General features: G+C 36.5%; 1 protein-coding gene across 3 annotated transcripts in view; it reads right to left on the bottom strand.

The window, feature by feature from the left end:
* AFF4 (AF4/FMR2 family, member 4) overlaps positions 1-27,559 on the bottom strand; it is an 85,138-nt gene that overhangs the window by 8,182 nt on the left and 49,397 nt on the right. For all 3 annotated transcript variants that reach the window (XM_010844528.1, XM_010844527.1, XM_010844529.1), the window contains 15 exons: positions 24,539-24,575; positions 22,773-22,821; positions 20,554-20,608; positions 20,060-20,097; positions 19,488-19,650; positions 18,102-19,019; positions 15,092-15,180; positions 14,243-14,483; positions 8,245-8,339; positions 7,594-7,657; positions 7,355-7,491; positions 7,036-7,107; positions 5,007-5,100; positions 4,199-4,242; positions 3,014-3,234 (listed from right to left, as the gene is read on the bottom strand). In XM_010844528.1, the coding sequence (XP_010842830.1) occupies positions 3,014-3,234; positions 4,199-4,242; positions 5,007-5,100; positions 7,036-7,107; positions 7,355-7,491; positions 7,594-7,657; positions 8,245-8,339; positions 14,243-14,483; positions 15,092-15,180; positions 18,102-19,019; positions 19,488-19,650; positions 20,060-20,097; positions 20,554-20,608; positions 22,773-22,821; positions 24,539-24,575 (2,317 nt within the window). The remainder of the gene's footprint in view (positions 1-3,013; positions 3,235-4,198; positions 4,243-5,006; positions 5,101-7,035; positions 7,108-7,354; positions 7,492-7,593; positions 7,658-8,244; positions 8,340-14,242; positions 14,484-15,091; positions 15,181-18,101; positions 19,020-19,487; positions 19,651-20,059; positions 20,098-20,553; positions 20,609-22,772; positions 22,822-24,538; positions 24,576-27,559) is intronic.

Raw genomic sequence — 27,559 nt, 5'->3', positions numbered from 1 at the left:
CCAGAAGAATAAAGTCTGACACTGTTTCTACTGTTTCCCCATCTATTTCCCATGAAGTGATGGGACCGGATGCCATGGTCTTCATTTTCTGAATGTTGAGCTTTAAGCCAACTTTTTCACTCTCCACTTTCACTTTCATCAAGAGGCTCTTTAGTTCCTCTTCACTTTCTGTCATAAGGGTGGTGTCATCTGCATATCTGAGGTTATTGATATTTCTCCTGGCAATCTTGATTCCAGCTTGTGCCTCTTCCAGCCCAGTGTTTCTCATGATGTACTCTGCATATAAGTTAAATAAGCAGGTTGACAATATATAGCCTTGATGTACTCCTTTTTCTATTTGGAACCAGTCTGTTGTTCCATGTCCAGTTCTAACTGGTTTCTCAAGAGGCAGCTCAGGTGGTCTGGTATTCCCATCTCTTTGAGAATTTTCCATAGTTTATTGTGATCCACACAGTCAAAGGCTTTGGCATAGTCAATAAAGCAGAAATAGAGGTTTTTCTGGAACTCTCTTGCTTTTTCCATGATCCAGCAGATGTTGGCAATTTGATTTCTGGTTCCTCTGCCTTTTCTAAAACCAGCTTGAACATCTGGAAGTTCACAGTTCATGTATTGCTAAAGCCTGGCTTGGAGAATTTTGAGCATTACTTTACTAGCGTGTGAGATGAGTGTAACTGTGTGGTAGTTTGAGCATTCTCTGGCATTTCCTTTCTTTGGGATTGGAATGAAAACTGACCTTGTCCAGTCCTGTGGCCACTGCTGGGTTTTCCAAATGTGCTGGCATATTGAGTGCAGCACTTTCACAGCATCATCTTCCAGGATTTGAAATAGCTCAACTGGAATTCCATCACCTCCACTAGCTTTGTTCGTAGTGATGCTTTCTAAGGCCCACTTTCTTCAGATTCCAGGATGTCTGGCTCTAGGTGAGTGATCAGACCATCGTGATTATCTGGGTCGTGAAGATCTTTTTTGTACAGTTCTTCTGTGTATTCTTGCCACCTCTTCTTAATATCTTCGGCTTCTGTTAGGTCCATACCACTTCTGTCCTTTATCGAGCCCATCTTTGCATGAAATGTTCCCTTGGTATCTCTAATTTTCTTGAAGAGATCTCTAGTCTTTCCCATTCTGTTGTTTTCCTCTATGTCTTTGCATTGGTCGCTGAGGAAGGCTTTCTTATCTCTCCTTGCTATTCTTTGGAACTCTGCATTCAGATGCTTATATCTTTCCTTTTCTCCTTTGCTTTTCACTTCTCTTCTTTTCACAGCTATTTGTAAGGCCTCCCCAGACAGCCAATTTGCTTTTTTGCATTTCTTTTCCATGGGGATGGTCTTGATCCCTGTCTCCTGTACATTGTTACGAACCACCCCACCATCCATAGTTCATCAGGTACTCTATCTATCAGATCTAGTCCCTTAAATCTATTTCTCACTTCCACTGTATAATTATAAGGAATTTGATTTAGGTCATACACGAATGGTCTAGTAGTTTTCCCTGCTTTCTTCAATTCCACCTATGAAAAGTTCTTACCTAAAATAATGAACTTGACTCTAATCAAGTGTCAAGATATAACTATCAGTATAAATGAGGGGGACAGAAGAGCAAGCTAAACAATACCATGAGGAAGTAATCAGCAAAATCCAGAATTTGACGCATTATATGGTACGGTTTCTCCTTGATATCAATGGCATGCCCCTCCCGCCAAAGAAATAGAAGAATGGAAGATACTTAAGAAATTGATCAATGAATGTTTCGATCCTGTTTGAAATAAACCCAATTGTTTAAAGAAAAAAGGCATATTTCAAACAATAGGAAATCTACGGGGAGATTATGTCTTAGAAGACATAAAGGAGTTAGCTTTAAAATATACCAGGGTAAAGAAAAATATGATGGGGAGTGATGAGGAGGGATGGTGGGGGGAAAAGAAAACAAGATTAGCAAAATGTTATATTGCTGAAACTGAAGTTGAGTAAAAGGTACATGGGTTCTCTTCCCTTTAGTCAGTGTTTGAAAATTAGCATAAAATATGTAGGCAGGCAGGCAGGCAAGTAAGAATGTAAACAACAGTGGGGGAAGGAAGAAGGAAAGGGAGGGAGGAATGGAGAGATTAAAGGAAAAATGATGCTAGAAAACTGGCATCAGGGAGAAGAATGTAATGCAGGGATAACTTAAAAATTGCATCTTGTAACCTTTCCTGAGTTGTATTGACAATATTTAAAATTTTAGAAACAAATCAGGTTTTTAAAAACACAACCTTCCTCCCACCATTACCCCTCTTTAGGGATCAGAATTTTTCATTTTCATCTGATGCTATAAGCATTATATTTAAATATACTCTGTGACTAAAGTATACTTGCTTGATTGGCTACTTAAAGTTTTCTACAAAGGAGCTGCCTGAACAGATGCTACATACACATATCTGCTCAAAAACATCTACTAAAGTGTTTATCCCGTACTTTTTCAAAGATCTTTAATACTTCCTAATTCGTAGTGTTCTTAGTTTGGGAGATAACGAGGTGCAATGACCTAACATTAAAGAATGCTAGACAGAAGGCTATTCATTTTATAGTCTCTTTTATCACCTAAGTTTCTTCCAATATATCTTTAAAAATCCAGTATGAACATGTTTTCTTATATATTAAATATCTCATATGTATAAGATGTCTGGATATAATCCTTTGCCCATAGCCAAATTCACCTTAACCGTCCCAGGACAGATTATACATTTTATTACTTTTATAGTATAAGCTGCAATTAAATGTGGCTGAACAAAGCCATATTTGTCTTAGACCAAAACTATTTTTTGTTTAGTCTGTGTCACCAGTATAGTGCAAGGTATTTTTTTGACAAAACTTAGTACATTTACATGATTGATAAGCCATGGAGATCAGCAAACTGACTGTCATTAACTCTAGACTAGATAATAAACTAAATGTACAAAAGACACTTAATTTAACTATTCCACAAAATCTCTTTTTAACAAGTCCATCCTTCAGAGTCTCTCCAGAGACCTCCTTACCTTTTTGCTCTTTGGAAAGCTGTTCGGCTTGGTCCCAAATTTCAGTGGCATAGAGGAAGTTGGATGTAACCTGAACATAGCTGGCTGCCATGTGGTGAATCCTCTGTGGAATGGTCACTGAAGAACCACTTGCTGAAGCACTACTGGCTCCAGAAGAATAATTTCCTGAATTGCCTGGTGACAGCTTTGGAGAAACAGGGGAAGGCATCCCAACAGCTTTGCTACACAGAGAAACAGGAAGTTTATTCATATAGAAAATGATGAATGTGAGGAAATTAATGTACGACTGGCTCTTCCTACATGAAAGCTTTTAAAGTGTGAAGGTTCTTTTAAACTAAAAGGGAACTGTACTTCCAAAGAAGTACAGCTTCTTTTAAATAAATACTTAGCTCACTAAAGTGTTTATTGTGAGTTATTATTTTATCAAGACTCTTTGGTTTAACCAATGGCAACAGTACAAAAGATGGGAAAGAAGTGAGGAAGTCATATACTTTGATAAGAGCTGTTCCAAGACTTAGAAACTAGATCATCTCACTCTCAGCTCAACACACTTTCCACCTATCTGGGCATATAATTAGGTACTTCCCAATTGTTTTATAGAAAGCTGAGTGGATTAACAACACGAGATTTCATGGTATTTTTCATCCTTTCTGTGGGTGAGTAGGATGGAGGTGATGTGGGAATGGAGGACAAACCATAATCATGCCACTGTTATTAAATTTTGGCAGTGTCCAGACATGAACAAAGATAAGTGCAAGGTGATAAAACTCCAACTAGCCACAGAACTCAAGCTGAGAAAGGTTGAGGAGTTGTAAAAAAAAAAAAAAACAACTCAAGACTTCTTCTCTAATCTTTCTAAGAGCATGTTCAAGATATTTTCAACTTAAAAAAAAATGATAACGGTAAAGAATCCGCCTGTAACGTGGGAAACCTGGGTTCGATCCCTGGGTTGGGAAGATCCCCTGGAGAAGGGAATGGCTACCCACTTCAGTATTCTGACCTGGAGAACTCTATGGACAGAGGAGCCTGGCAAGCCATAGTCCATGGGGTCACAAAGAATTGGACATGACTGAGCGACTTTGACTTTCACAAAAAATACCTTTTTTGGAAAGTGGCCAAACCCATTCCACTTTCGCATAAAAATAAACTTGTCACATAAAATTTTACAGAATAAAATTTACCTACCTTCCCAAGCCTGGTGATGGTGCTTGAGAGTTATTGTAAGAATTCTGTGGAGAAAAGAGAATGTACTTAATAATTAAAAAAAAACAAACAAAAAAGTAATTTATGAAGTAATATTTATTTATGATGTAATAAATATATTCAAAAGCATTGGGCCAGTACTGATCTTAAGAAACCAAAATGTGTGTGTGTGTGTGTGTATAAATATGCAACAGAAGGAAGTTATTTAGATAAGAGCTGGGGTGTTCTGGAAGACTGAAAAGTGAGAGACAAAGAATGAGTAACATTCAGATGGATAAAGAAGAGGGGAGAAGGCATAGAGCAAGGCAAGTCATCCTATGTACAAAGACTGCAGACAAGAGAGTGTATATGACCCAGACAATTTACCTGGAGTAAACTTCAGAAAAGAAAGAAGGAGAGTGAGAGAGAGATTGATCTTGAGGGCCTTGTAGGTCAGGATAAGAATCTTTCACTTGACCCTGCAGGCAATGCTAAGCTATTAAAGCATTCCAAGTCATTATCAGGGCTGAATTTTAGGAAGACTTATGTAGGGCTATCACAAAAAAACATTAGGTTTTGTGACAAAAATAGATTATATACATTGAAAGATTACTAACAGCTACTGTATATAGCTACATAGGTTCCACAATCAGATATGTGTTCATTTTAAACCTCAAACTATTTGAAAGTTCCCAAATAGTAGTTCTTCCTCTCCTCTGACAGGAAAAACATGAGGGTACTTCTGAGGTGGGAATAGGAGACTTTACAAATTTTGTGTCCTGGGAAACAGATACTCTTACTGTGTACTTACCTTCAGATGCTCTGTCAGTGTCTTTGAATACTTCAGAGCAGTTTCTTTCTTCAGTTTAAAGAGCCTCAGGTACAGCAAAGACTGGCATCGCAGGCTAGCCAACGGAAAAGGACAGCTTATTTACCAGGACAACAGACTCTGGCCGCATCTCATAGAAAAGCTTCACATTGCGCCAGAGTACACAAGTGACTCATGTGAGCAGACCATGGCATAAGGTCAATGACACTAACTCTTAGGCAAAACCAAAAGGTGTGATCTTATTAAGGTACACAACCTAGGGAGGGAAAGGAAGAGGAAGAGACCTAGGACTAGTCTCCTATTTGGAGAAGGCAATGGCAACCCACTTCAGTACTCTTGCCTGGAAAATCCCATGGACGGAGGAGCCTGATAGGCTGCAGTCCATGAGGAGGAGCCTAGTAGGCTGCAGTCCATGGGGTCTCGAAGAGTTGGACACGACTAAGCGACTTCACTTTCATGCATTGGAGAAGGAAATGGCAACCCACTCCAGTGTTCTTGCCTGGAGAATCCCAGGGATGGGGGAGCCTGGTGGGCTGCCATCTATGGGGCTGCAGAGAGTCAGACACGACTGAAGTGACTTAGCAGCCTCCTATTTGTTGACATTCAAAAATCAAAACCTCACCCCCAGGACACCAACGTGTCATTTATAACATAGGGACTAAAAAATCATTATGGGGGAATTTCCTGGCAGTCCAGTGGTTAGGATTCAGTGCTTCATCTTTCTCTGTTGTGGTCCGGGTTTAATCCCTGGTCAGGAAACTAAGATCCTATATAAACCGTATGGCACAGCCACCCCTCCCCTCAACACCCCGCCCCCCTGCCACAAAAAAAACTTCAGAGCATAATTTCTGCATCAAACTAAAAATAATCTAAAACAACAAAACTAGGAACTCACTTGTAAATATTACAACTCTGAAGTAACATATGTAAAACCAACATGGCTTACAAAGGCCCTGCACGGTCATCACTGCCTACCTCTCCAATCACTTTCACTTACTTCTTTCTTCTGGGTCTTTTAGTTTCCTGACACAAGGTTTCCAGTTTCTTTTCACTATCCAGCCCTTGTAAATGTTTCCTCTACCTAAGGACTAAGTATCCCTATAGTTTACCTTTACAGTTATATAAACTTTTCCTTCAAAGTACTTAATTCACGTACTTGTGTGGTTATTTGATTAATTTCTGTCTCTTCACACTATACCCTAGACTCCATGACAAATAGGACTGTGCCAGTTTTTTCCTACAGTTGCTCTCCCAGTTGTTAAACCCAGTACTAGGTAAAGTAAATAACCATGATAAATAAACTCTCTCTCTGGGGATAAGCAAACAAGTCATTTCTTTATTCTGAGCAAGTTAGATGTTTGCTACCTGAGGTAAGGAATGCGTGCGTGCAAAGTCGCTTCAGTCATGTCTAACTCTTTGCAACCCTATAGACTATAGCCCGCGAGATTCCTCTGTTCATGAGATTCTCCAGGCAAAAATATTGGAATGGGTTGCCATGCCCTTCTTTAGGGGATCTTCCCGACCTGGGGATTGAACCCATATCTCCTGAGACTCCTGCACTGCAGGTAGATTCTTTACTGCTGAGCTGCCAGGGAAGCCCCAAAGGTAAGGTATAAGTATATGTAAATTGAGGGAGAGGATACCAAAAGAAGAGCCTGGATTTTTTATAGTGTCCATCTTTACTGAAATACACAATAGAAGCCTCAGTGAAAAAAAAAAAAAAAGTAAACTATAGTCAAATCAAAAAAATAAAAAGCCTAAAAAAGTGATCACTTAATAGAAAGTTCTAATATCATTCTCACTTTACCAAGGCTTTTATTTTGTCAAGAGGGCAATGGAGGAGAGGCTCTCAACAACTAAAAATTTTCACTGGAATTCTGTTGTTTTCTTCTTGACCCATCAAGAATAGATTTATGACTGGGTTATGGAAGGCCGATTCAAGGATAACTTTCAGAAGAACACAGACAGAAACTGCTTTGTCGTCTAGCAGAGGCTAACATACAACACTTACCAAAGCACTGTAAGTCTTTTATCTGCAGCTGTAGCATCTGGTGCCAAGTAATTCTTTAGCTTCATAGTGTATCTGTGAGATAAGAGAAGAAACAAAGGACACAAAATATAATACTTCATCTATTTTATGACCTCCTCAGTCCTCTAAACATTAGAATCAAACTTAAAGACAAAAATACCCACTAGAGTGTCTACTTCTCCTTTTCCAAAGACAATAAAGGATTAAGGATCCTCTTTAGCTATTATTTTATAAATTAGTCCTTTCCAAGAAGGAACAGAGAAATATTATTGCCAATAATGCAGCAAGTTTCCCCACTTACTTGATGAGCTCCACCGTTTCTGAATACATAAGGAATGGGGATTTGGATTCCTGAGCATTTTTCTCTAATGCATTCCCACATTCAATGAAAGATACCACAGCATCAAGATAGTATACAGCTTTCTCAAACCTATCAGACTGAAGAAAGGAGAATAAAGGTAAATGAGAGCCACACTGATGTGCTACGAGAACAAATGAAGATTTAAGTTAATTTGATTAAATATATAAATATTTACATACCAATGCATCTGCATTGTGCTTTAGCTTTTTTGCTTCTTGTAAATAATGGTCTGCTGAATAATTTCTGCAATGTAAATTTTTTATTTTAAGTAAAATGGGAAATATTTTCCTAAGATAATATTAGTTTTATAGCCCTCAGTTTTCATGTCCTCAAGTAAAGAAAATGAGCTATTACTAAACATTTGATTAATTTTTTCCCTGACAAATGTTTCTATTAGGTTAAGAGCATAAATCATTTGAAAGATTGAGAGTAAACAGAACGTAGGTAGGAAAAATAACCTTTATCAAAAGGGAGGGGAAAAAACCCTACGTTACTTACTTATTTGAGACATGAGACAGTCTTTATTTTAAACCTACACTGTTTTACTTAAGAAAGCCTTTAAACAGTAAAGTCAGCAAAGGTGGACCACTGGAAGGTACATTATTCACATTCTCCATGAGAATCATGAAGGTAAATTAAGTTAAAAGGAGCAATACTTGGACTTGAAGGTGCCTTTAAAATTAAAAATCTGAATATTCTGTCACAATATCACAATACAACAATATCACAATACAACCAATTCTTCTGGCCACTGACAGACATTAAAATGAGTTTCTTATACACTGACTAAAATGATTTCTTAAATGCATAAAAAATCTTATTTATCTTACCTGTCATCAAAGGCAAGCTTCGTTCTCCGAGGCTTAGAAGCATCAGGAGTTGGTGCAGATGGAGGACAGTTAGAAGAACTATTTGGAGCTTTTTCCTGACCAGAAAAATAAAAACAAAAACTGGTTGAAAATTATGAAATTAAAATTAAAATAGAAGTATTTCTTAGCTCGTGGTTAAAAAGCAAACAAAATTCCATTGTCTGTGGTAGTTAATTCCCTTGTTATAAAAATTTTAAATTTCATAATGTAAATGTCCTTTTTATGGAATGAACCCATTTTAAATAACCAAGAATATTCTTTATAATATTCAGTTCAGTCAGTCAGTCGTGTCCAACTCTTTGTGACCCCATGAACCACAGCACGCCAGGCCTCCCTGTCCATCATCAACTCCTGGAGTCTACCCAAACCCATGTCCATTGAGCTGGTGATGCCAACCAACCATCTCATCCTCTATCATCCCTTTCTCCCTCCTGCCCTCAATCTTTCCCAGCATCAGGGTCTTTTCAAATGAGTCAGCTCTCCGCATCAGGCGGCCAAAGTATTGGAGTTTCAGCTTCAATATCAGTCCTTCCAATGAACACCCAGGAACAATCCATCTCCTTTAGGATGGACTGGCTGGATCTCCTTGCGGTCCAAGGGACTCTCAAGAGCCTTCTATTAGGGGTCTACTATGTGGGAGGCAATGACACTGACACTTGTAAAAACTTAAGGAATACACAAATCTAGTATCAATATAGCAGTATTACTTCAGACAAAACTTACTGGTAATAACTGGTCAATGAAAACAATTACAATATCTAACATTTACTGTGTGCTTACTATTTACTAGGCACTAAGTTAACTAAGTACTTAGTATAATCATTAATCCTTTAACAACCCTATGAAATATGGACTGCTATTCAGTTCAGTTCAGTTCAGTCGCTCAGTTGTGTCCGACCCCATGTATCACAGCACGCCAGGCCTCCCTGTCCATTACCAACTCCCAGAGTTCACTCAGACTCACGTCCATCGAGTCAGTGATGCCATCCAGCCATCTCATCCTCTGCCGTCCCCTTCTCCTCCTGCCACCAATCCCTCCCAGCATCAGAGTCTTTTCCAATGAGTCAACTCTTCGCATGAGGTAGCCAAAGTACTAGAGTTTCAGCTTTAGCATCATTCCTTCCAAAGAAATCCCAGGGCTGATCTCCTTCAGAATGGACTGGTTGGATCTCCGTGCAGTCCAAGGGACTCTCAAGAGTCTTCTCCAACACCACACCTCAAAAGCATCAATTCTTCGGCGCTCAGCCTTCTTCACAGTCCAACTCTCACATCCATACATGACCACAGGAAAAACCATAGCCTTGTCTAGACAAACCTTTGTTGGCAAAGTAATGTCTCTGCTTTTCAATATGCTATCTAGGTTGGTCATAACTTTCCTTCCAAGGAGTAAGCGTCTTTTAATTTCATGGCTGCAGTCACCATCTGCAGTGATTTTGGAGCCCACAAAAAATAAAGTCTGACACTGTTTCCACTGTTTCCCCATCTGTTTCCCAGATGATATGATCTTTGTTTTCTGAATGTTGAGCTTTAGGCCAAGTTTTTCACTCTCCACTTTCATTTTCATCAAGAGGCTTTTTAGTTCCTCTTCACTTTCTGCATAAGGGTGGTGTCATCTGCATATCTGAGGTGATTGATATTTCTCCTGGCAATCTTGATTCCAGCTTGTGTTTCTTCCAGTCCAGCATTTCTCATGATGTACTCTGCATATAAGTTAAATAAGCAGGGTGACGATATACAGCCTTGACGTACTCCTTTTCCTATTTGGAACCAGTCTGTTGTTCCATGTCCAGTTCTAACTGTTGCTTTCTGACCTGCATACAAATTTCTCAAGAGGCAGGTCAGGTAGTCTGGTATTCCCATCTCTTTCAGAATTAGGATAGAATAAAAAATAGTCTCAAGGAAGCTGAGCAACTTGCCCAAGTCCAAACAGCTTTTAAGTAGTATTCCTGGAATTTGGGTTTTATGTCAGATCTATCAGATTTCAAAAGCCTAGACACTTTCTTAAATTTTATTCCGCCTCCTAACCACATGTCCATTCTGTCTCCTATCAACAGAGACCTTTAACACAAGGGCTATGACCCTGTCCTCCCAACAGCTTCCCCTCCGGTCCTATCTTGAATAAATTGAATACACATTTTTTTCCCATTAAAAAAACCATAAATAAGTAGAATTTCTCCTATGAGTTCATAAATGTCTCAACATTAGAAAACCCAATAATATATATATTTTTATTACTTCTGCTTAAAAGAGACCATGTAACCATTTTTTTTCCTTTTCTTGTAAAAGAGTCCTTTCAAGTTCCACCTATTACAGCTTTCTTCAAGAATGAAAATAAAAGCCCTGAGATTTGAAAAAATACTAAACTCTTTATGGTAAAATCTGCACATTTACCAAATGGCTTCCTGAATACTACTGCAATCTAACATTACTTGGACAGCTTTCCCCCTGTGTTTTATAAACAGATCTATTAAGGTTGGCACAAAAGTAATTGTGGTTCCAGACCATGAATTTTAAATCATTACAACTAGGCTAAACATATCTTTATTAATCAAAATAGGAACCATTACAGTCAACAGGTTCTTGCCAATGAGAAATAAGTTAGTCTATTCCTGTAGTGAAAAAATCCATGCTTTGGGATTCCATGAACTCTTGGAAAGCATTTTTTGCATCCTACTGGCTGTGGAAGCAAAAAGTTGTTGAGATGCTTGAAGTGGTAGTTGGTTGGCAAGAGGTAAGGTGAATATAGCAGATGGGGCAAAACTTCGTAGCCCAATTTGTTCATTTTGCAGTGTTGGTGTGCAATGTGTGGTCATTGTCCTGGAAAATATTTGGGCCCTTTCTGTTGACCAATGCCAGTTTCAGGCATTGCAGTTTTTAGTGCATCTCATCAATTTGCTGAGCATACTTCTCAGATGTTAATAGTTTTGCTGGGATTTAGGGAGCTATAGTGGATCAGATGGGCAGCAGACCACTAAACAATGACCATGACTTTTTTTTGGTGCAAGTTTGGCTTTGAGAAGTGCTTTGGAGCTTCTTATCGGGCCAATCACTGCTGCTGGTGGTTGTTGTATAAAATCCACTTTTCATTGCATCTGATTGAGAAATGGTTCATTGTTGTTGCACAGAAAAGGAGAGGACACTTCAAAATGATGATTTTTTTGATTTTCAGTCAGCTCAAGAGCCACCCACTTATCAAGCTTTTTCTCCTCCATAATTTGCTTCAAACACCAAAAGACTGTAGAATGGTTGACATTGAGTTCTTCGGCAATCTTTTGTGTTGTTGTAAGAGGATCAGCTTCAATGATGGCTCTCAGTCTGTCGTTGTCAACTTCAATGGCTGGCCACTTGCTCATCTTCAAGGTTCTCATCTCCTTCATAAAACTTTTGAACCACCATTGCACTGTATGTTCATTAGCAGTTTCAGGGTCAAATGAATTGTTGATGTTGCGAGTTGTCTCTGCTGCTTTACCACCCATTTTGAACGCAAATAAGAAAATCACTTGAATTTGATTTTTGTCTAACATCATTTCCATAGCATAAAATAAGTTTAAAATGAATAGTAAGTAATAAAAGTCACTAGCAAAAAAACATAAAGTGAGAAGTGTGCATTAAAATAATGTACAACATAATCATATTTATTTACGAATGTATTCCAATAGCAAGTGGCAAATTTCAACAATGCAAAAACCTCAATTATGTTTGCACCAACTTAAATATAAGTGCCTAAGTTTAAATTTATTGAAGGAAAAGTGAAGTTTCTGAAAATAAAGAAAAATTACTGTGTGTGGTAAGAAATGCTCATTAGACTTACTGTGGTTGAGTAAGTTTTTGCAATATATATACATATAGGAAATCATTCTGTTGTATACCTGAAACTAATACAATGTTATATATCAACTTTATCTCAATTAATTAAAAAAACTGGTAGAAAAGGACTAACAAAATATCAGTCAGCATACAGAAGGTGTGAAAATATCATTAATCTAACTGAATTCTACAGGTCGCTGTCTCTAATTCATGTGGGAGTCACAGTCTTTTCATTACAAAAATCTACCATATAAGTACGCTGTTTTACAAAGCAACTCAACAAATTTCAAAAGATTACTGCATGCGGATCACTTTCTAGCCCCTTCTACAAGGTAGAAGTACTAATCAAAAGACAACCAGAAAATCTCTGTATGTTTGGAAATTGAGTAACACACTTAAGTATTCTTGAATCAAAAATGGAATCACACAAGAAATTAAAAAACGTTTTGAACTGAGTTATAAAAATATTATATACCAAGTCTTGAAGATGCAGCTAAAGCAGTAATTAGAGGAAAATATATAGTCTAACTGCTTATATTTGAATATTAGAGAAAAAGAGCTTACAATTAATTTTGAAAAACAAGCTTAGTATCCATCTTTAAAAGTTAATAAACAGAATAGCAAAACAAAAAGACATAAGAAAGGAAATCATAAAGAGTATAAGTTAATGATATAGAAAACAAAAATAAACTATAGTGAATAAAGACAAAGAAAGGCTGTTTTTTTGAAAAAAAACAAGTAAAAGTGATAAGCCTCTGATGAAATTGATGAAAGAAGAGAAAGACGGTACAGAAAACTAAAATTAAAAATAAAAGACAATATAAGAAGCAATATTAAAGATATTAAAAATAAAAGGCTACACTGAACAAAATTTATGCCAACGTATTTCAAAAATTTGGTTATCAGCAAATATCTAGAGAAACAGAAAATAAAAATTATATGTAATTTTGGTTTATCATATTATCTAATTTTATCCAGTAAGTTAAACACTGGATAAAGTGCAAACAAGTGAGACACAAATCCCTGCTTTCAAGAAGCTGACAAGAGTAGAGACATAGACATTGAACTTTACCTATGAGATAACAGAAACCAAATGAGCAGAAGAGCTCACTTAATGAGTGCATTTTAAAAAGAAAGAAAGAAAGAGAGAGAAGAAGTTTAAAAGAAGAAGCATACAGGTCTCAAATCCTACAGTTCAAGGATGGGAAATGGAGAAAGAGCCAGCCAGCAGGTAAACAGAGAACTAGGTCAGGGAAGGAGGCCCACAGAACAGGTTCTTCAAGGACACTATCTAAACTGCTATGGAAGTGGTCCAGCTGGAGAAAAATCCTTTGGTATATCTCAATTTGAGACATTGTTCACAATTTAAATTACCTCAAAATTTAAAAGATTTAATCACCACATTTAATAAGCAGGACTAACTGCCTTTGTCAATTTTTTTCAACTGTTAAACTGTTGCTTATTTTAAGTCACAAATAATAATGCAGTAAATTATATGCTTAAAAATCTAGGTATTTTCTTAATTTTGTCAGGGAGTTTGCTCCTGATCAGATCACTTTAGAAAGCAATGAAAAAACCTGATAAACAAATTCAGGATTAGAGCCTAAGTACCGCCTTGAAAAAGCTTCTCTGATCTAGTTATGCACCCACAAACGTTAATATTCCCCTACCTGATGATCATGCTCTAGGGCTAATTCCAGTGCTAGCTCAGCTAAAGAATATTTTTCTTCTTCATGAAGCCAAATGGTTGCTTTAGTACTTAATGTAGTATAACTAGCTTGTAAAATCTAACTAAATACTCCAAAGATAATTTAAAACCATAGACAAGAACCCAATCAGAACAACTGGAGTTATTTATAAATTTGATCATAAACAACTGTTCTTCCATAACCAACTTTTCCAGTTATGGAAAACCAACTTTTCCAATTTCTACCTTAACTAATAATATGTGTGTGTCCAGATGACTTCATTCCTTTCATGGTCTCAGATCACAGCACAAGTTTATTATCAGACTATGACATTTTGAGAGTAAAAATGAACAGATCTGTAAGATTAGTAAGATGTTTACAAAATTTTCAAAGCACAGTTACCTTGGAGAAGTCACATGGCAAGGAGATTTTTTTCAAAAGGCTCAGGTCCCTCAGTGCCTTACCTTGACCTCCTTAGAGCTACTGGAAGTCTTCCCTTCAGTCCTCTTCTGCTTTGATGCGGAGGAACTGTTTTTGCTGCTGGCACTATTTTCCTTGTTGCTGTTATTACTTGACTTTAAGGAAGAAGACTGACTAACAGTCCTCTTCCGAGAGCCATGCTCTGTTTTTGGATCTTTTGAAGGAACAGGCCCAGCAGGAGAAGGCAATAAATCTTTTTCTTTAGAAGCACTCTGTTTAGATGACCTGCCAAACCAAACAAATGCCCTCATTTCTCCACATAGTCATTTAAGAGTGATGGACTTTTCCCATTTGACTTTGCCTGACTTCAAGACAAATTTGTTTTTCCCTGTTTGATTATTAGAACATATGATTTCTATAAAACAAAATAAAACTATAAATTTCAAGAGGGCAGATATCTTCTCCAGTGTTTCCTCCCCATTATGGTTGTATACTCAGTGCCTAAGCCTTGGTCTGCCATACACAAGTATTCAATAAATAGTGACTGAATAAAAGAACAAAAAGAGGAATGGTGAATGAAGATACTAATGCTCAAATGTCTCCTGCAGCTATACATAAGCTTGCCATCCAGCCTGAAAGTGGTAAAGCTTTACTTTAATTCTTATCCTATGAACACTTCCTATTCTCCTAAAACGAGAGATAAAGTGACTGAATCTTGCTTTTAATCCCAATTAACTAAAAGCAAAACCTCCCACTATTTGGTATATGACTGCGTACAGAAATGTATAACATATACATACTAAATGGAATATTCTAAGAGCACATTAGAAAGTACCCAGCAGCAAATAACACACATAGATCAACACACATGTTAACATGTTTTGCAGACATACTCTTTGTTGCTGGATGGCTTGTGGCCTGCCATATTCTTGTCCTCTGTTTTAGGTTTCTTGCTTTCATTGGCTCGGTTATCATCTTCATTCTGGATGAAAAATAGAGGAAAAAAAGCAGTTAGGTTTTGATTTTTATTCATCTAATTTCAGTTTTCAGTGCTAGTCACCATCAAACAGTTAATCTCTGATATACTTCAGAAAGAAGATAAATGTGAAGTGAAAGAACTCATTTAAACAGTGTTAAATAAATTAGGTTTTTAAGTCTAAGAAGAAGTCTCCTATTTTAGATAAGAAAAGCTGAAATGCTGTAACAGTCTTTTAAATGGCATCTTTTCAGTCTGATGATTTGAGGAGAGGGGATGAGATAATTAAGATACAATTCACATACCATAAAATTCATCTGTGTTGTAAGATTATTTGTCAATATTTTATTTCTTTGTAATGAATGAATATATTCCATTGTATGGGTATACCACATTTTATTTATCCATTCATCATTTGAATTTTTCCTACTTTTCAAGTATAGGTTTTTGTGTGGACAAGTTTTCATTGTTCTTGTGTATATACATAGGAATGAAATTGCTGAGTCATAAGGGAATACTGTCTATTTACTTTTTGAGGAACTGTTAAACTATGTCCCAAAGTGGCTACATTACTTTACATTCCCATAGGCACTGTCGTTCTCCACATCTTCACCAACACTTGTTACTGTCCATCTTTTTGCTTTTAGCCAAGACTAATGATTTTTGAAAAACTTTTTTGCTGAAACAAAAGCTATGGGCCTGTCTATAATTATCAAGCTACTATGCTTGGGGAATTTAAGTTTTCCTATTGATTTAAATATCAGGGCACAAATATTGCAAACATCCTGCCTTACAAAAGAATTTGTTCCCATACACAAATGATTAAAGTTGGACATGTGAAAACATGAGAAAAAGGAATCCACATCTTTCATTATCTTTGGCTGGTCTCTTTCTCAGTATTATCTGCTTTATCTTCAAGAATAATTTTACCAAAGCAACAAATCTCAAAAATCATCACTGGGAAATACCCTGGTGGTCCAGTGGTTAGGACTCTTTGCTTTCACTGCTGGGGCCTGGGCTCAATCCCTGGTGAGGGAACTAAGATTCTGCAAGTTGTATGGCATTCTGGGGCGAGGGGGTGGGGGGTTGCGAATAATCATCACTAAATTTCCTGGTGATATACATTTTATAAAATCAAAATTTCATTTACAGGTATTGATATAAAAAAACTTGTGAGGAATATATGCCAATGAAATGTGGGGGAGGTAAGGAGATATGCTTAGTCGCTCAGTTGTGTCCAACTCTTGGCGACCCCATGGGACTGTAGCCCACCAGGCTCCTCTGTCCATGGGATTCTCCAGGCAAGAATACTGGAGTGGGTTGCCATTTCCTTCTCCAACAGAGATATGGAACACTCCTTTTAGAGGAAGGGGATTTTTTTATTACAAGTTAAGTATATTGTAAAATTTTAAACAAGAGTAAAATATACTCAGTATATTATATGTTAAATGTCTGAAAAAGTTTACAAAGATTTGTAATACCTTTTTAAAGATAAAAGAACCATTTTTTTAATTCCATAAGAAACATCTTATTTTTTTAAGGAGCAGAATCTATCATATATAAGCTCTTATTTCATATAATTTCTATGAATTATATAGAATAATATAAAATCCTATAACTAAGTCCACCAATGTGAGGCTGTGGGCTCTAGAATCCAGCAGCCCTAAAGAGTTTACCAGTTGAATAAAGCATCCCTTTACTACAATAATGGAACCTCTTAGCTATAGTACTGAAAGTAGGAAGCTTCAGTTTTCTAGAAATTCAAATTTTAAAAAATCTTAAACTTTTGAAGATGCAAAAAAAAAAGTGTTATTCTCATTTGTCCAGATACATCAGCAACAGCACACAGTACTGTGGTTCCAAGGAAAAAGAGGGAAAACCACAGGCTCATTTCATTTTAAGAAAACGTTATATTCCTCCTGTCCTCCTACATGAGATTCTCAGGGTCAACTGGGACTGGGATTTTGTTGAGTCCACCTGCTATCCCGTTCACCTGCTCATGTTTTCAATATCTTACAATCGCATTCACACATGTGTATCAAGGGAAATTATACTATTCTGCAATACAAATTAGTAAAATGTACTCTCCTCTAAAGATTTCTCACTAAAGTTGAGAGATCACATTTCTTTCCAAAAAATCTGTCTCTATATGTAAATTTTTCAGCTCCATTGTATGTCCATTATCTTCCAATCACAGATATCCATGAATTTTCTTATTTCCTGGGTTTAAAAAAAGCTGACCTTAAAAGTATATACCAAGCTTTATCTGTAAATCCAAATTATCTTGGAATTATTTAGGGACGAGAGCTGGTTATGTGCCAGCAGATGTTTTTAATTCTGAACTTGCAGATATGAGTGTCTCAAAAAGCAGAAAAGCTGTGGCACAGCTATGTACAATGGATTGGTGAAATCCTTAAGGACATGTTAAAATTGGTGAGTCAATTTACTAGCTGGAATTTGTAATCTAAAACATGTCACTTGGTCTGGATATAAGACAGAAGAAAGTGTTATGAAGTATGACAACCTGGAGAGTACATATCCCAACTAAAGACATTTAAAACCAAAATTTTAAGAATGTTGTAAAGGCCACTTTGCAATCTTTGCTTCGTTCTCACCTCTACACTGGCCAGCACACACTATGAACAGATGCACTGGTTCATTTCTTATCTGAATCAGAAATTCAGATAAGAAATGAACCTTTAATAAAGAATTAGGAACTATAATTCTTTACTAAAGGATACAGGGAGAGGCACGGTGGTCCTCAAGAGACTCTTGTGTCTGTTGCCTCATCAGGGCTTTAGGCTCACCTCTATTTTCCCTCATAGCTATGAATTAACTAGCTAGTTTTTGGCTTAATGAGATTTCCACTGCATTTTAGAGGACGATGTTCACACAACAACAAGAACAACAAAAAACCCATTACAAACCTTATGTTTCCTCTTGCCTTTGTTGGAAACTTTCTCTGAGGCTTGTTTCTGAGCCTCTCTTGTGTGCTTTTCTGGCACATTTTTCTTTTCCCCCTTGGGTGGCTCTGTTTCTTTGTAAGGCTTTCCTGGTATTCTAGTCAAGAGATTCAGGTCAATCTTCACAATAAGTGGATACCTGTCATCAGGCTCACTGAGGGGTGAAAGAAGTTCTTTCTCTTCCATAGGAGAGAACATTCGTTGCCGAAAAAAGCTATCTTCTTCCTCCACTGAGGAGGGTTTAACGGGAGTCCTATTACTCTCAGGGTACTTAGGAGTTTGTGAGGAAGGAGGAAGGCTCTCGCTTTCATCCGAATCTGAGGATGAGGTATCTGTTTCTATAATTTCCCTTGATTTCTGGGAAGATTTACTTGTTGACTTGTATTTCTTTTTCTCTGCTGAAGGTCGAGGGGAAGATTTGGACTCCTTTTTTATATTGGGTTTTCTTGAGCCTTTGGTGGCCGCTTTGTGTCTGCTGGAGGGCATGCTGGTAGCCATGTCTACAGGAGTTTCACTCTCTATCTTCAGGCCTCCACGGGGCTCTTCAGCAGCTGCCTTCTCAGTCTTTTTGGGTTGTTTTTTCCCTACAGTTCTCCTCTGTGCTGTGCTGTCACTCTGGGCAGGAGACTTTTGCCTCCCACGCCCACTTTCTGATCCCTTTTGGACAGTTTTGGAGTCTCGTCCAGGAGTAGCAGAACTTGTTTCTTTAGGACCACCTGGATCTGTGTAGCTATTCCCTGTGCCCTGTTCTCGGCCTTCCTTTTTATAGCCTTGAGATGATGGGATATTACTGTCCACAGAAGAAGCTGGTGATACTTTATGTGGATTTACTTTATTCAGCCAGTTATCAAGTTGCCATTTATTTGTGGGAGGTGGTTCAGGCTGAAAAACAGAGAAAGTATGCTTTTTCAGTACTGAAACTTTCTCCTTTCTTCATAATCTCAAGGAAGAGGAAAAAACACAATGCCTAACACCACAAAAGCATTTGTTTTTCATAGTCCTAACTGAACCAAAGGAAAAGGCTAAAAATAATAATAGCTCTAATCACTTCAAAGAGAACATAAGCTAATTATTATATATATATAGCTTTTAAATATTAAATAGCCCTGTCAGGAATGCATACAGTACATTTAATTCCAGAAAGCAAACAAACAATGTAGGAACCAACAGAGATTTTAAACCACATTTTATCAAGCTACAGTGAATTTATAGTATTTAAGACTTCTTTTCACCATAACTAAACAACATGAGTCACCAGGCTGAAACAAAAATAAAGCTCAAAGTAAATACTGGGCATCACCAGGGGCCTTCAGAGTGCCTACAGAAGGGACCCTCTTGGCTCCCTCTCACCTCAGGAGATGCACTCTGGGATGGCTCATTTGCCTCACTGTCACTGGAACTACTTTCACTCTCTGAGTCAGATCCAGAGCTGCTTTCAGATCCACTGTGGCTGCTAGAATCATCCCTGGAGTTATCTGCCCCTTCACTATTATGGTGTGAAGGTTCAGAGTTACTAAAAGAAATAAAAAATATAAATGACCAAAAGATTTTTTTTTTCAGAATGACAACCTGTAAGCATTCAAAGTTGACACTCCACTTTATTTAAAATGTTTACTATTTGTTAAGCTCTTCAAATTCTATGATTCTTAAACTTCATTATAAATGAAATAAATACTTCCTTTTAAAAAGTTTCTGAAATGCAGCATTAGCCACTAGTACTCACCTTTAATAAAAGCTTTACTGGGGTACAAGATACTCTAAAATTCATTTATTTTAAACACACAATTCACAATGATTTTTAGTTAATTTACAGAGTTGTAATAATAATATTTACTTTATAAGGTCAATTACTCTATCACTACACACTGTTATCAGATTGACCCTTCCACTATAAATAAAACAAAAAATAAAAGGATGCCTACCTTCCTGGTGTACTCCTTGGCATTGTCTTATCACAATCCTAAAATTAAAACATGAGAGGAAATCTATAAATGAATAAATAGTACTTTATCTGCTTAATGTGAACAATATGTGAAATCTTAATAGAAAAACTTTCTTCTCTAATATATGCATCAATGGTCACTTAACACTTATGAAATACTGTTTTTACCTGAACAATAACGAATTGCCAGGATAAGATTAAAAGCTGTGTTAATAGTTCTTCTTATCAACAATCTCATGCTTCATGAGGATGTTCTAATATATGCTAAGTAATAAGGAAAAGTCATTTAAAAAAAAAAATAAGGGAAAAAAGTGGAGGTTTAAAGACAGAGTGGAAAACTGTAATATACCAGTGTCAGAAAAGCAGGAATGAACTTAACTACCTGGATCATAAATGTATTATTCAATTATAATTCTTATAAAATACAATAAAAACAAACACTGTGTGAAACTAGTAAATCCTAAGCAGACACACCTGTTCCCCATCACTGTCTTCACTGCTGCTTAGCTTTAAGTCATCTTTTAACATACTAGAAGGAAAAGACAGAAAGGCTGATTATTTGGGGAATTTCATCATGGCATAGCAGAGCATTAGATATTCTACAATAATTCTAGAAATAATCACCGTGGTAGCCAAATATTTAATTGAAAAATAAAGAAAAGACCCAGTAAGTCTTACTCTGGTTTGGTTTATATCCAGAGTAAAAAACTGAGAAAGATGAAATTTAACAATTTCAATTTTGGAAGCTCTAACTTTTCCATAAGTAAAATATTCATCTTTGTTTTCTATAAATAAAAGTTACCTGCCACAAACTCCTATACTCACTTCTGTTATCTGTAATTTTTCTCTAATTGCAAATACACAAACTCATTCATTATTAAAACAAATTACCATACTCATACCCAACAGTCCACTAGAGGAATATGACTCTCAAAAAGAAGGAAGATAAAATGAAAGCATCAGCAATTCTCTTTCACTATCCCCAAGGTTTTATGAAGAGATATGTACACTTGGGTAATTGTGAAAACCAGAACACACAAAGTGCTAGTTCGTAAATGCCTTGCTATGAAAGATGAGTGCTCTTTGCAGATGTACAATTTTGGGCAAGAACCTTGGTTATACAAGAGAAATAACCATATATGAATTAAAAATAACTCCAGAGTCCAAATCTTTCTTAATCAAAATTCAAATCAACTGTTTAAAAAACACAAATAAATACTTTAAGTTAACAGTTCCTGGAATTAGTTTTTAAAAGTAAAATTATAGATTTAAATTTTCCTTAAGGCCACAGAATCAAAATCAAAATTAAAAACTGAGTAAGGAATCACAAAACACTCCTTGCCTTTTTATAAGAAAGGAAAAATTAACACAAACCTTAGGGAAAACTAGAAAATGTTTGATTTCTATCACCACTAGTTACATTACCTTTCTTCTCAAAATTTCCTGACAGTCTCCAATCAATGGAAAGGAAATCTTCTTTCACTCCTACTACTACTAATATTGTCCCCTCAAAACTTAATCTGAGTTTCTAAATCTGATCCCAAGTTCAGAGTTTCACATAAATGACCATGTTGATACAAAGTAACCAGATGATTATAGAACTATGAAATCTAAGGATGACCAAATAAGTGGGACAGATAAAAAGGTCTTCTTTTGGTCAAGGTCTCAGTACATCTCTATGACTGATTTCCTATAAAGAAATGTGCTTACTCTGAATTCTCTCAGCCCTTATGATTTAATAATGGCAGGTCAATGAACCTGTTTACACATATGAATATGTCAAAGCTTTTACCATACTGCTTAAGGTACTGGATGCTCTTGTTCCCTCAGAAACCAAAGTAATCTGCACATATATGGTAAGCTCCCATTGGTTTTCTGCACATGAATAAATATAATAAATAGGAATTTACATAATTTGAACTCTCCAACAGTCAGGTGAAATTTCTTGTATTCATGTATTTTCATTCTCACTCAATTCCCACTATGTTCAGCTGAAGAGGCTGAGGTTATCAGTACAGACTGTGGTTATACTGGTTATTCACTTTCTTTAGAATTTTGTTTCAATTACTGAATTAACTTGTGGTCTCAGGAATTCAGTAGTAAGTTCATTCTGTAAGTTGGAATTTATTATCATCCAATATACCACTCTACTACATTTTGATACATATTTCTGGGTCTACCTATAAAATAAAAGTAGGAAAACAACACGGACAGTATGAACTATGCTGCTTTAATATTCTAAATTTTGTGGTCAAATGGGGGGTTTTACTAAGAAGAATCCTGTATTTTTTTTACGTGTTTTTTTGTTTTTTTAAACAAACTAGCATCACAAACACTTCTGAAAGATAAGAAAAAAGTGTAATCATAGAGCAGGGGTATGTAAACTATGGCCCCACAAGCCAAATCTAGGCCTATTTTGTAAAAAGAAAGTTTTAACTGGAACATAACCACACCCATAGTCTCTGGCTGCTTTTATGGTACAACAGCAAAATTGAGTAGTTGAGACAGAAACCATCTGGACCCTAAAGTCTAATAAAATATTTCACTATGTGGTCCTTTACATAAAAGTTTGCCTACCCGTGCCTTAAAAGATTAAACACATATTTCTAAGTGTTCTAGATATCCAGATACTACAAGTTAGATTTTGAGCAAAAAAAAAGACAAACATTAAACTTATTAAGCAATAAACTTACGATTTAGACTGGTGTGCATTTGAAGTTTTAGAAGAAGGATTATATCTTTCTGGAGCAAAAAAGAATGCAGACATCAGCAACTATAGTATGGCTATTCATATTTTAAAATGTCTATCTATATAACCTCAAAGAAATAAAAACGATGGGATATAATTCTTCATCCATCAAATTGGTAACACTTTAATGTACATAATATGAAATATTGGTGGAAACAGGCATGTCACATGTTATTGGTAGGACTGTAAATTCATACAATCTTTCTGGAGGGCAATTTGATGATATTATCTTACCAATACTGTAAATGCACATATCCACTGACCTAGCAGTTAAAAGGAAATGAATTTACACTACATCTGGAGGAATACATACACACAAATAAACACTCACACAGTTTATTATAGCATGGTTTGCAACAGCAAAACTGGAAACCAATGCCCATCTACGGGGACTAGATAAATACATTAGGATAGTTTCAACAATATAACACATTTTTGTTTTTAAAAAGAATGAACTAGAGCTTTATACTGATATTAAAAAAAAAAGTGACAGTTAGTTGCTCAGTTGTGTCCGACTCTTCGCGACCCCATGGACTCTAGCCCACCAGGCTCCCCTGTCCATAGGGATTCACCAGGCAAGAATACTGGAGTGGGTTGTCATGCCCTCCTCCAGGGGATCTTCCCAACCCAGATTGGGAAGATCCCAATTGGTTGATTGATTGACCTGGTTGGTTGATTCCCAACCAGGGATCAAATCAACCTGGTTGGTTGATTCCCAACCAGGGATCAAAAACCCAGGTCTCCTGCCTTGCAGGCAGATTCTGTCTGAGCCACCAGGGAAGCCCATACTGATATAAAGACAGTTCTAAAATAAATTAAGTGAAAAACACAGGTAATAAAGAGTAGGTGCAGCTTATGGTCCCATTTGCCAATAGTTAGCTATGGGCAGAGAGAATGGGGGAAGAGGAGTAGAGGTAAGGAGATACTTTTAAAAGATTTTAAGAGAAAATGAATACTTTCTGGCCTACAGGTAGTTATTTACTATGTATCTATAATGCTGGGTCCTTTTTTCCTATCTGTAGCTTTAAGACAGAACAAAGAAATAGTTACATAAGATTTGTTAACCTTAAAAATGGACCTCTGCTTTAAGATCACTAAAGTCAACAAACTAAGGACTAAAAAAGCTCCACATTTTAATCTCTCTAAATAGCTTATTACCAGAGTAAATATACCTGAGAAGTTACTGCTCTTGGAAAAAGAACATTTTTTTTTTTTTTTTTAGCGAGCTTTATGGTGAAGTCCCAACATTTGCAAGGTTCCTGACCTTACCACTACCAATTCATACAGCCATCAACTCGTGGAACCACAATGAAACTCCCCAAAGCTCTCTTCCCCTCAAGTTATTCTGAGGCCAAAAGAGTAGAGGTAGACAGGGATTTTGTAGCAGACATCAGACTTTCCTCCCAGCGAAAAAGACCCAGAAAGAATAGAATGGCTCTTGGGGATATGAGGTGGCCATCAAATTGAACTCATGAGCTCTAAACTATTAGTTCAAATACTTAATAAAAATAGCTTATTTTGATACAGAGTGATTTATAATTCTTCATTTTTTAAGCTAAGATTCAGTTCAACCCATTACTAATCATCAGATCATAAATACTGGGATAAGATACACAAAAGAATTATTAAAGAAACATATGATGTGACCACGAGAAATGAATGTGAAATAAACAGCTTAATATAAAAACCAAGAGGAAAAGAAATACTCACTTTGTTCTCCAGGGCCAAAACTGGACTGCTGAGACTCCTGAGAAAAAGAGACATAAAATTATACAGTGACATTAAGACAAAAAGTTTCATTAGAGAAAAATACTTCACATTAAACTACTCAATTCCAACTAATTCAATGGAAGATTCTGTTGAGTTACTAAGAATGCATAAAAGACAAAAGCAAAAACAAAACAAAGACAAACAAAAAAAGAATGCATAAAAGAAAAAAAAAAACACACCAAAAGAATTTAATGATTCCATCTGATCAACTTCACCAATTCAATGGTCAGTAGTAGAGCTTCCCAGAGCTTAATACAGAAAAGTACCAATCTATGTAACAGTCTTTCTTTTATCATTTGTTTTTAGCAGCATCCTTGGCACTCATATCCTAATTTAATTCTTGGTCTTAAGAAAATGTTATTTTTTAAAGAATACTAATAATGATATATTAAAGTGAAAATAGTTATGCAAATTATATATACTCAAAAGATACCACTATTATGGACTAGTAACCCCTTCACAGTTATTCCCATGTCATTTTACTCCCCCTCCCTGCTCTCAATATCTTATAATTAGCAACCTGAGGAAGAGATTTGCCATACTCATTTTACATACTTCTTTGTAAGCCCTATACTAGCACTGTGTCTGGCACTCAGCAAGCATCAGTAAAAAGAAAGCCAAAAGAAACTTTTCAAACTCAACTTTCAAGACGAGAACAGCTATTTCACAAGTGCAAGTTGTACATTTTTCTAGGTTAAGTCTGTGGTACACATTGCAGTACACTAAGATCACACAAACATCCCTATTCTCTTCAAAAGCTTACTTAAAAGTATAATCTTCTAAGAATGACAGAATTATCTGTGAAAGAGAAATCCAAACAGTATCAAAGCTAAAATATAGTTTTGCTGTTTAAAAATACTTTAAACCTACATCAACTGATTTTCAACAAGGGTGTGAAGACCATCCAACACAGAGAGAATACTCTTCAACAAAAGATGCTAGGACAAGTGAAGAGTCATACAGAATGAAGTCGGCTCCTTACCACAGACAACCTGGAATAGATCGAAGAGCTAAATCTAAGAGATAAAACTACAAACTCTTAGAAGAAAATGCAGTGCCAAATCTTAATAACCTTGGATTTGGCAAAGGATTCTTATATATGACACCAAAAGCACACGACATGAAAGAAATAGATAAATTGGATTTCATAAAAATTAAGAACTTTTGTGCTTCAAAGGATACCATCAAGAAAGCGAAAAGACAACATACAAACTGGGGAGAAAATATTTGCAAATCATATATCTGATAAGAGACTGGTATCTACAATATATAAAAAGCTGTTATAACTCAATGCTGAAAGTCAAGTAACCCAATGAAAAAACTGGGTAAAGGATCTGACTATACATTTTCCCAAGAAATGTGGCCAGAAAGCATATGAAAAGATGTTTGACTTCATTTGTTATTGGGAGGAAATACAAATCAAATTGACAATGAGATATCATTTCATACCAAGATGACTAGAATCAAAAAGATAGATAACCGTAGTATTGATAAGAATGTGAAGAAACTGTAAGCCTAATGGGAAATACTAAATGGTACATCTAGCTGTTTTGGAAAGCATTCTGGCAGTTCCTCAGATAATTAAACATTAGAGTTACAACATGATCCAGCAATTCTGCCCCAGGTATAACCGAGCGAAATGAAAACATGTCCACACAAAAAATTGTGCCCAAAGGTTTACAGAAGTATTAGTCATAGTAGCCAAAAGCCCAAAACAATCCAAATTTCCAACAGCTGTTGTTGTGTTAGACACTCAGTCATGTCCGACTCTTTGTGACTCTGTAGACTGCAGCCCACCAGGCTCCTCTGTCCCTGGGATTCTTCAGGCAAGAATACTGGAATGGGTTGCCATTTCCTTCTCCAGGGGATCTTCCTGCCCCAGGGATCAAACTTGCACCTCTTGCATCTCCTGCATCACTAGGGAAGCCCTCCATCAGGTGATGAATGTAGAAACAAAATGATATATCTCTAAACAATGGATTATTATTTGACCATAAAAAAGAATGAAGGAACTGATACATGCTACAATGTGGAAGAACCTTGAATATTATGCAAAGAGAAAGAATCCAGTTGCAAGAGATATGCAATATATGATATGATTTCATTTACATGAAATGTCCAGAAAGGGGAAATCAATACAGAGGACATATTGGTTGGGTAGGACTGGGAGGGGAACAGAAGGAAAAAGGTTGATAGCTAAATGGTAGGGAGGTTCCTTTTGAGGTGATAAAAATGTTCTAAACATTAAAAAAAAGTTCTTTTTGGCCATGCCACATGGTTTGTGGGATCTTAGTTCCCAGACCTGGGATTGAATTCGGGCCCTTGTCAGTGAAAATGCAGGGTCCTAAGCATTGGATCACCACAGATTTCCCAAAATGTTTTAAAATTCACTGCTATAATGGCTGCACATATCTATAAACATGCTCAAAACCATTTAACTGTATACTCTGAATGGGTGATTTGCATGATATGTGAATTCTATTTCAACAAAGCTATTCTAAAAAAGTCTTTAAATACATCAGTGACCAAGAGGTCATTCCTGTGAATCTTATTAAAAATGAAAAGAAGGATTTCCCTGGTGGTCCAGTGGCTAGGACTCTGCGCCCCAATATAGGGGGTCTGGGTTCAATCCCTGGTCTGGGAACTAGATCCTGCATGTCTCAACTATGACCCAGCACAGACAAACAAAACATTTATTTTTTTACATGAAAAGAATTCTCTACCCAGCCTTGAATGACTAATTGTCTTATACTCATTTACCTGGTAAATGGTCTAACAGTTTAATAACCTAAGCTTTTAAGTAGTCTCTTGATTCATTTTTCTCACCTCTGACAATAGTCAGTCAGCTAAGTGACCAAAAGCAACTGGAGGGACGTCCCTGGTGGTTCAGTGGTTAAGACTCCATGTTTCCAATGCAGGGGACATGAGTTTCGTCCCTGTTCGGGGAATTAAGATCTTATA

The sequence above is a fragment of the Bison bison genome, unplaced genomic scaffold (genome assembly GCF_000754665.1).
Source record: "Bison bison bison isolate TAMUID 2011002044 unplaced genomic scaffold, Bison_UMD1.0 scf7180017864203, whole genome shotgun sequence".
NCBI classification, from domain to species: Eukaryota; Metazoa; Chordata; class Mammalia; order Artiodactyla; family Bovidae; genus Bison; species Bison bison.
The sequence above is the reverse complement of the archived record's forward strand: the minus strand, read 5'-3'. Positions and strand labels throughout refer to the sequence as shown.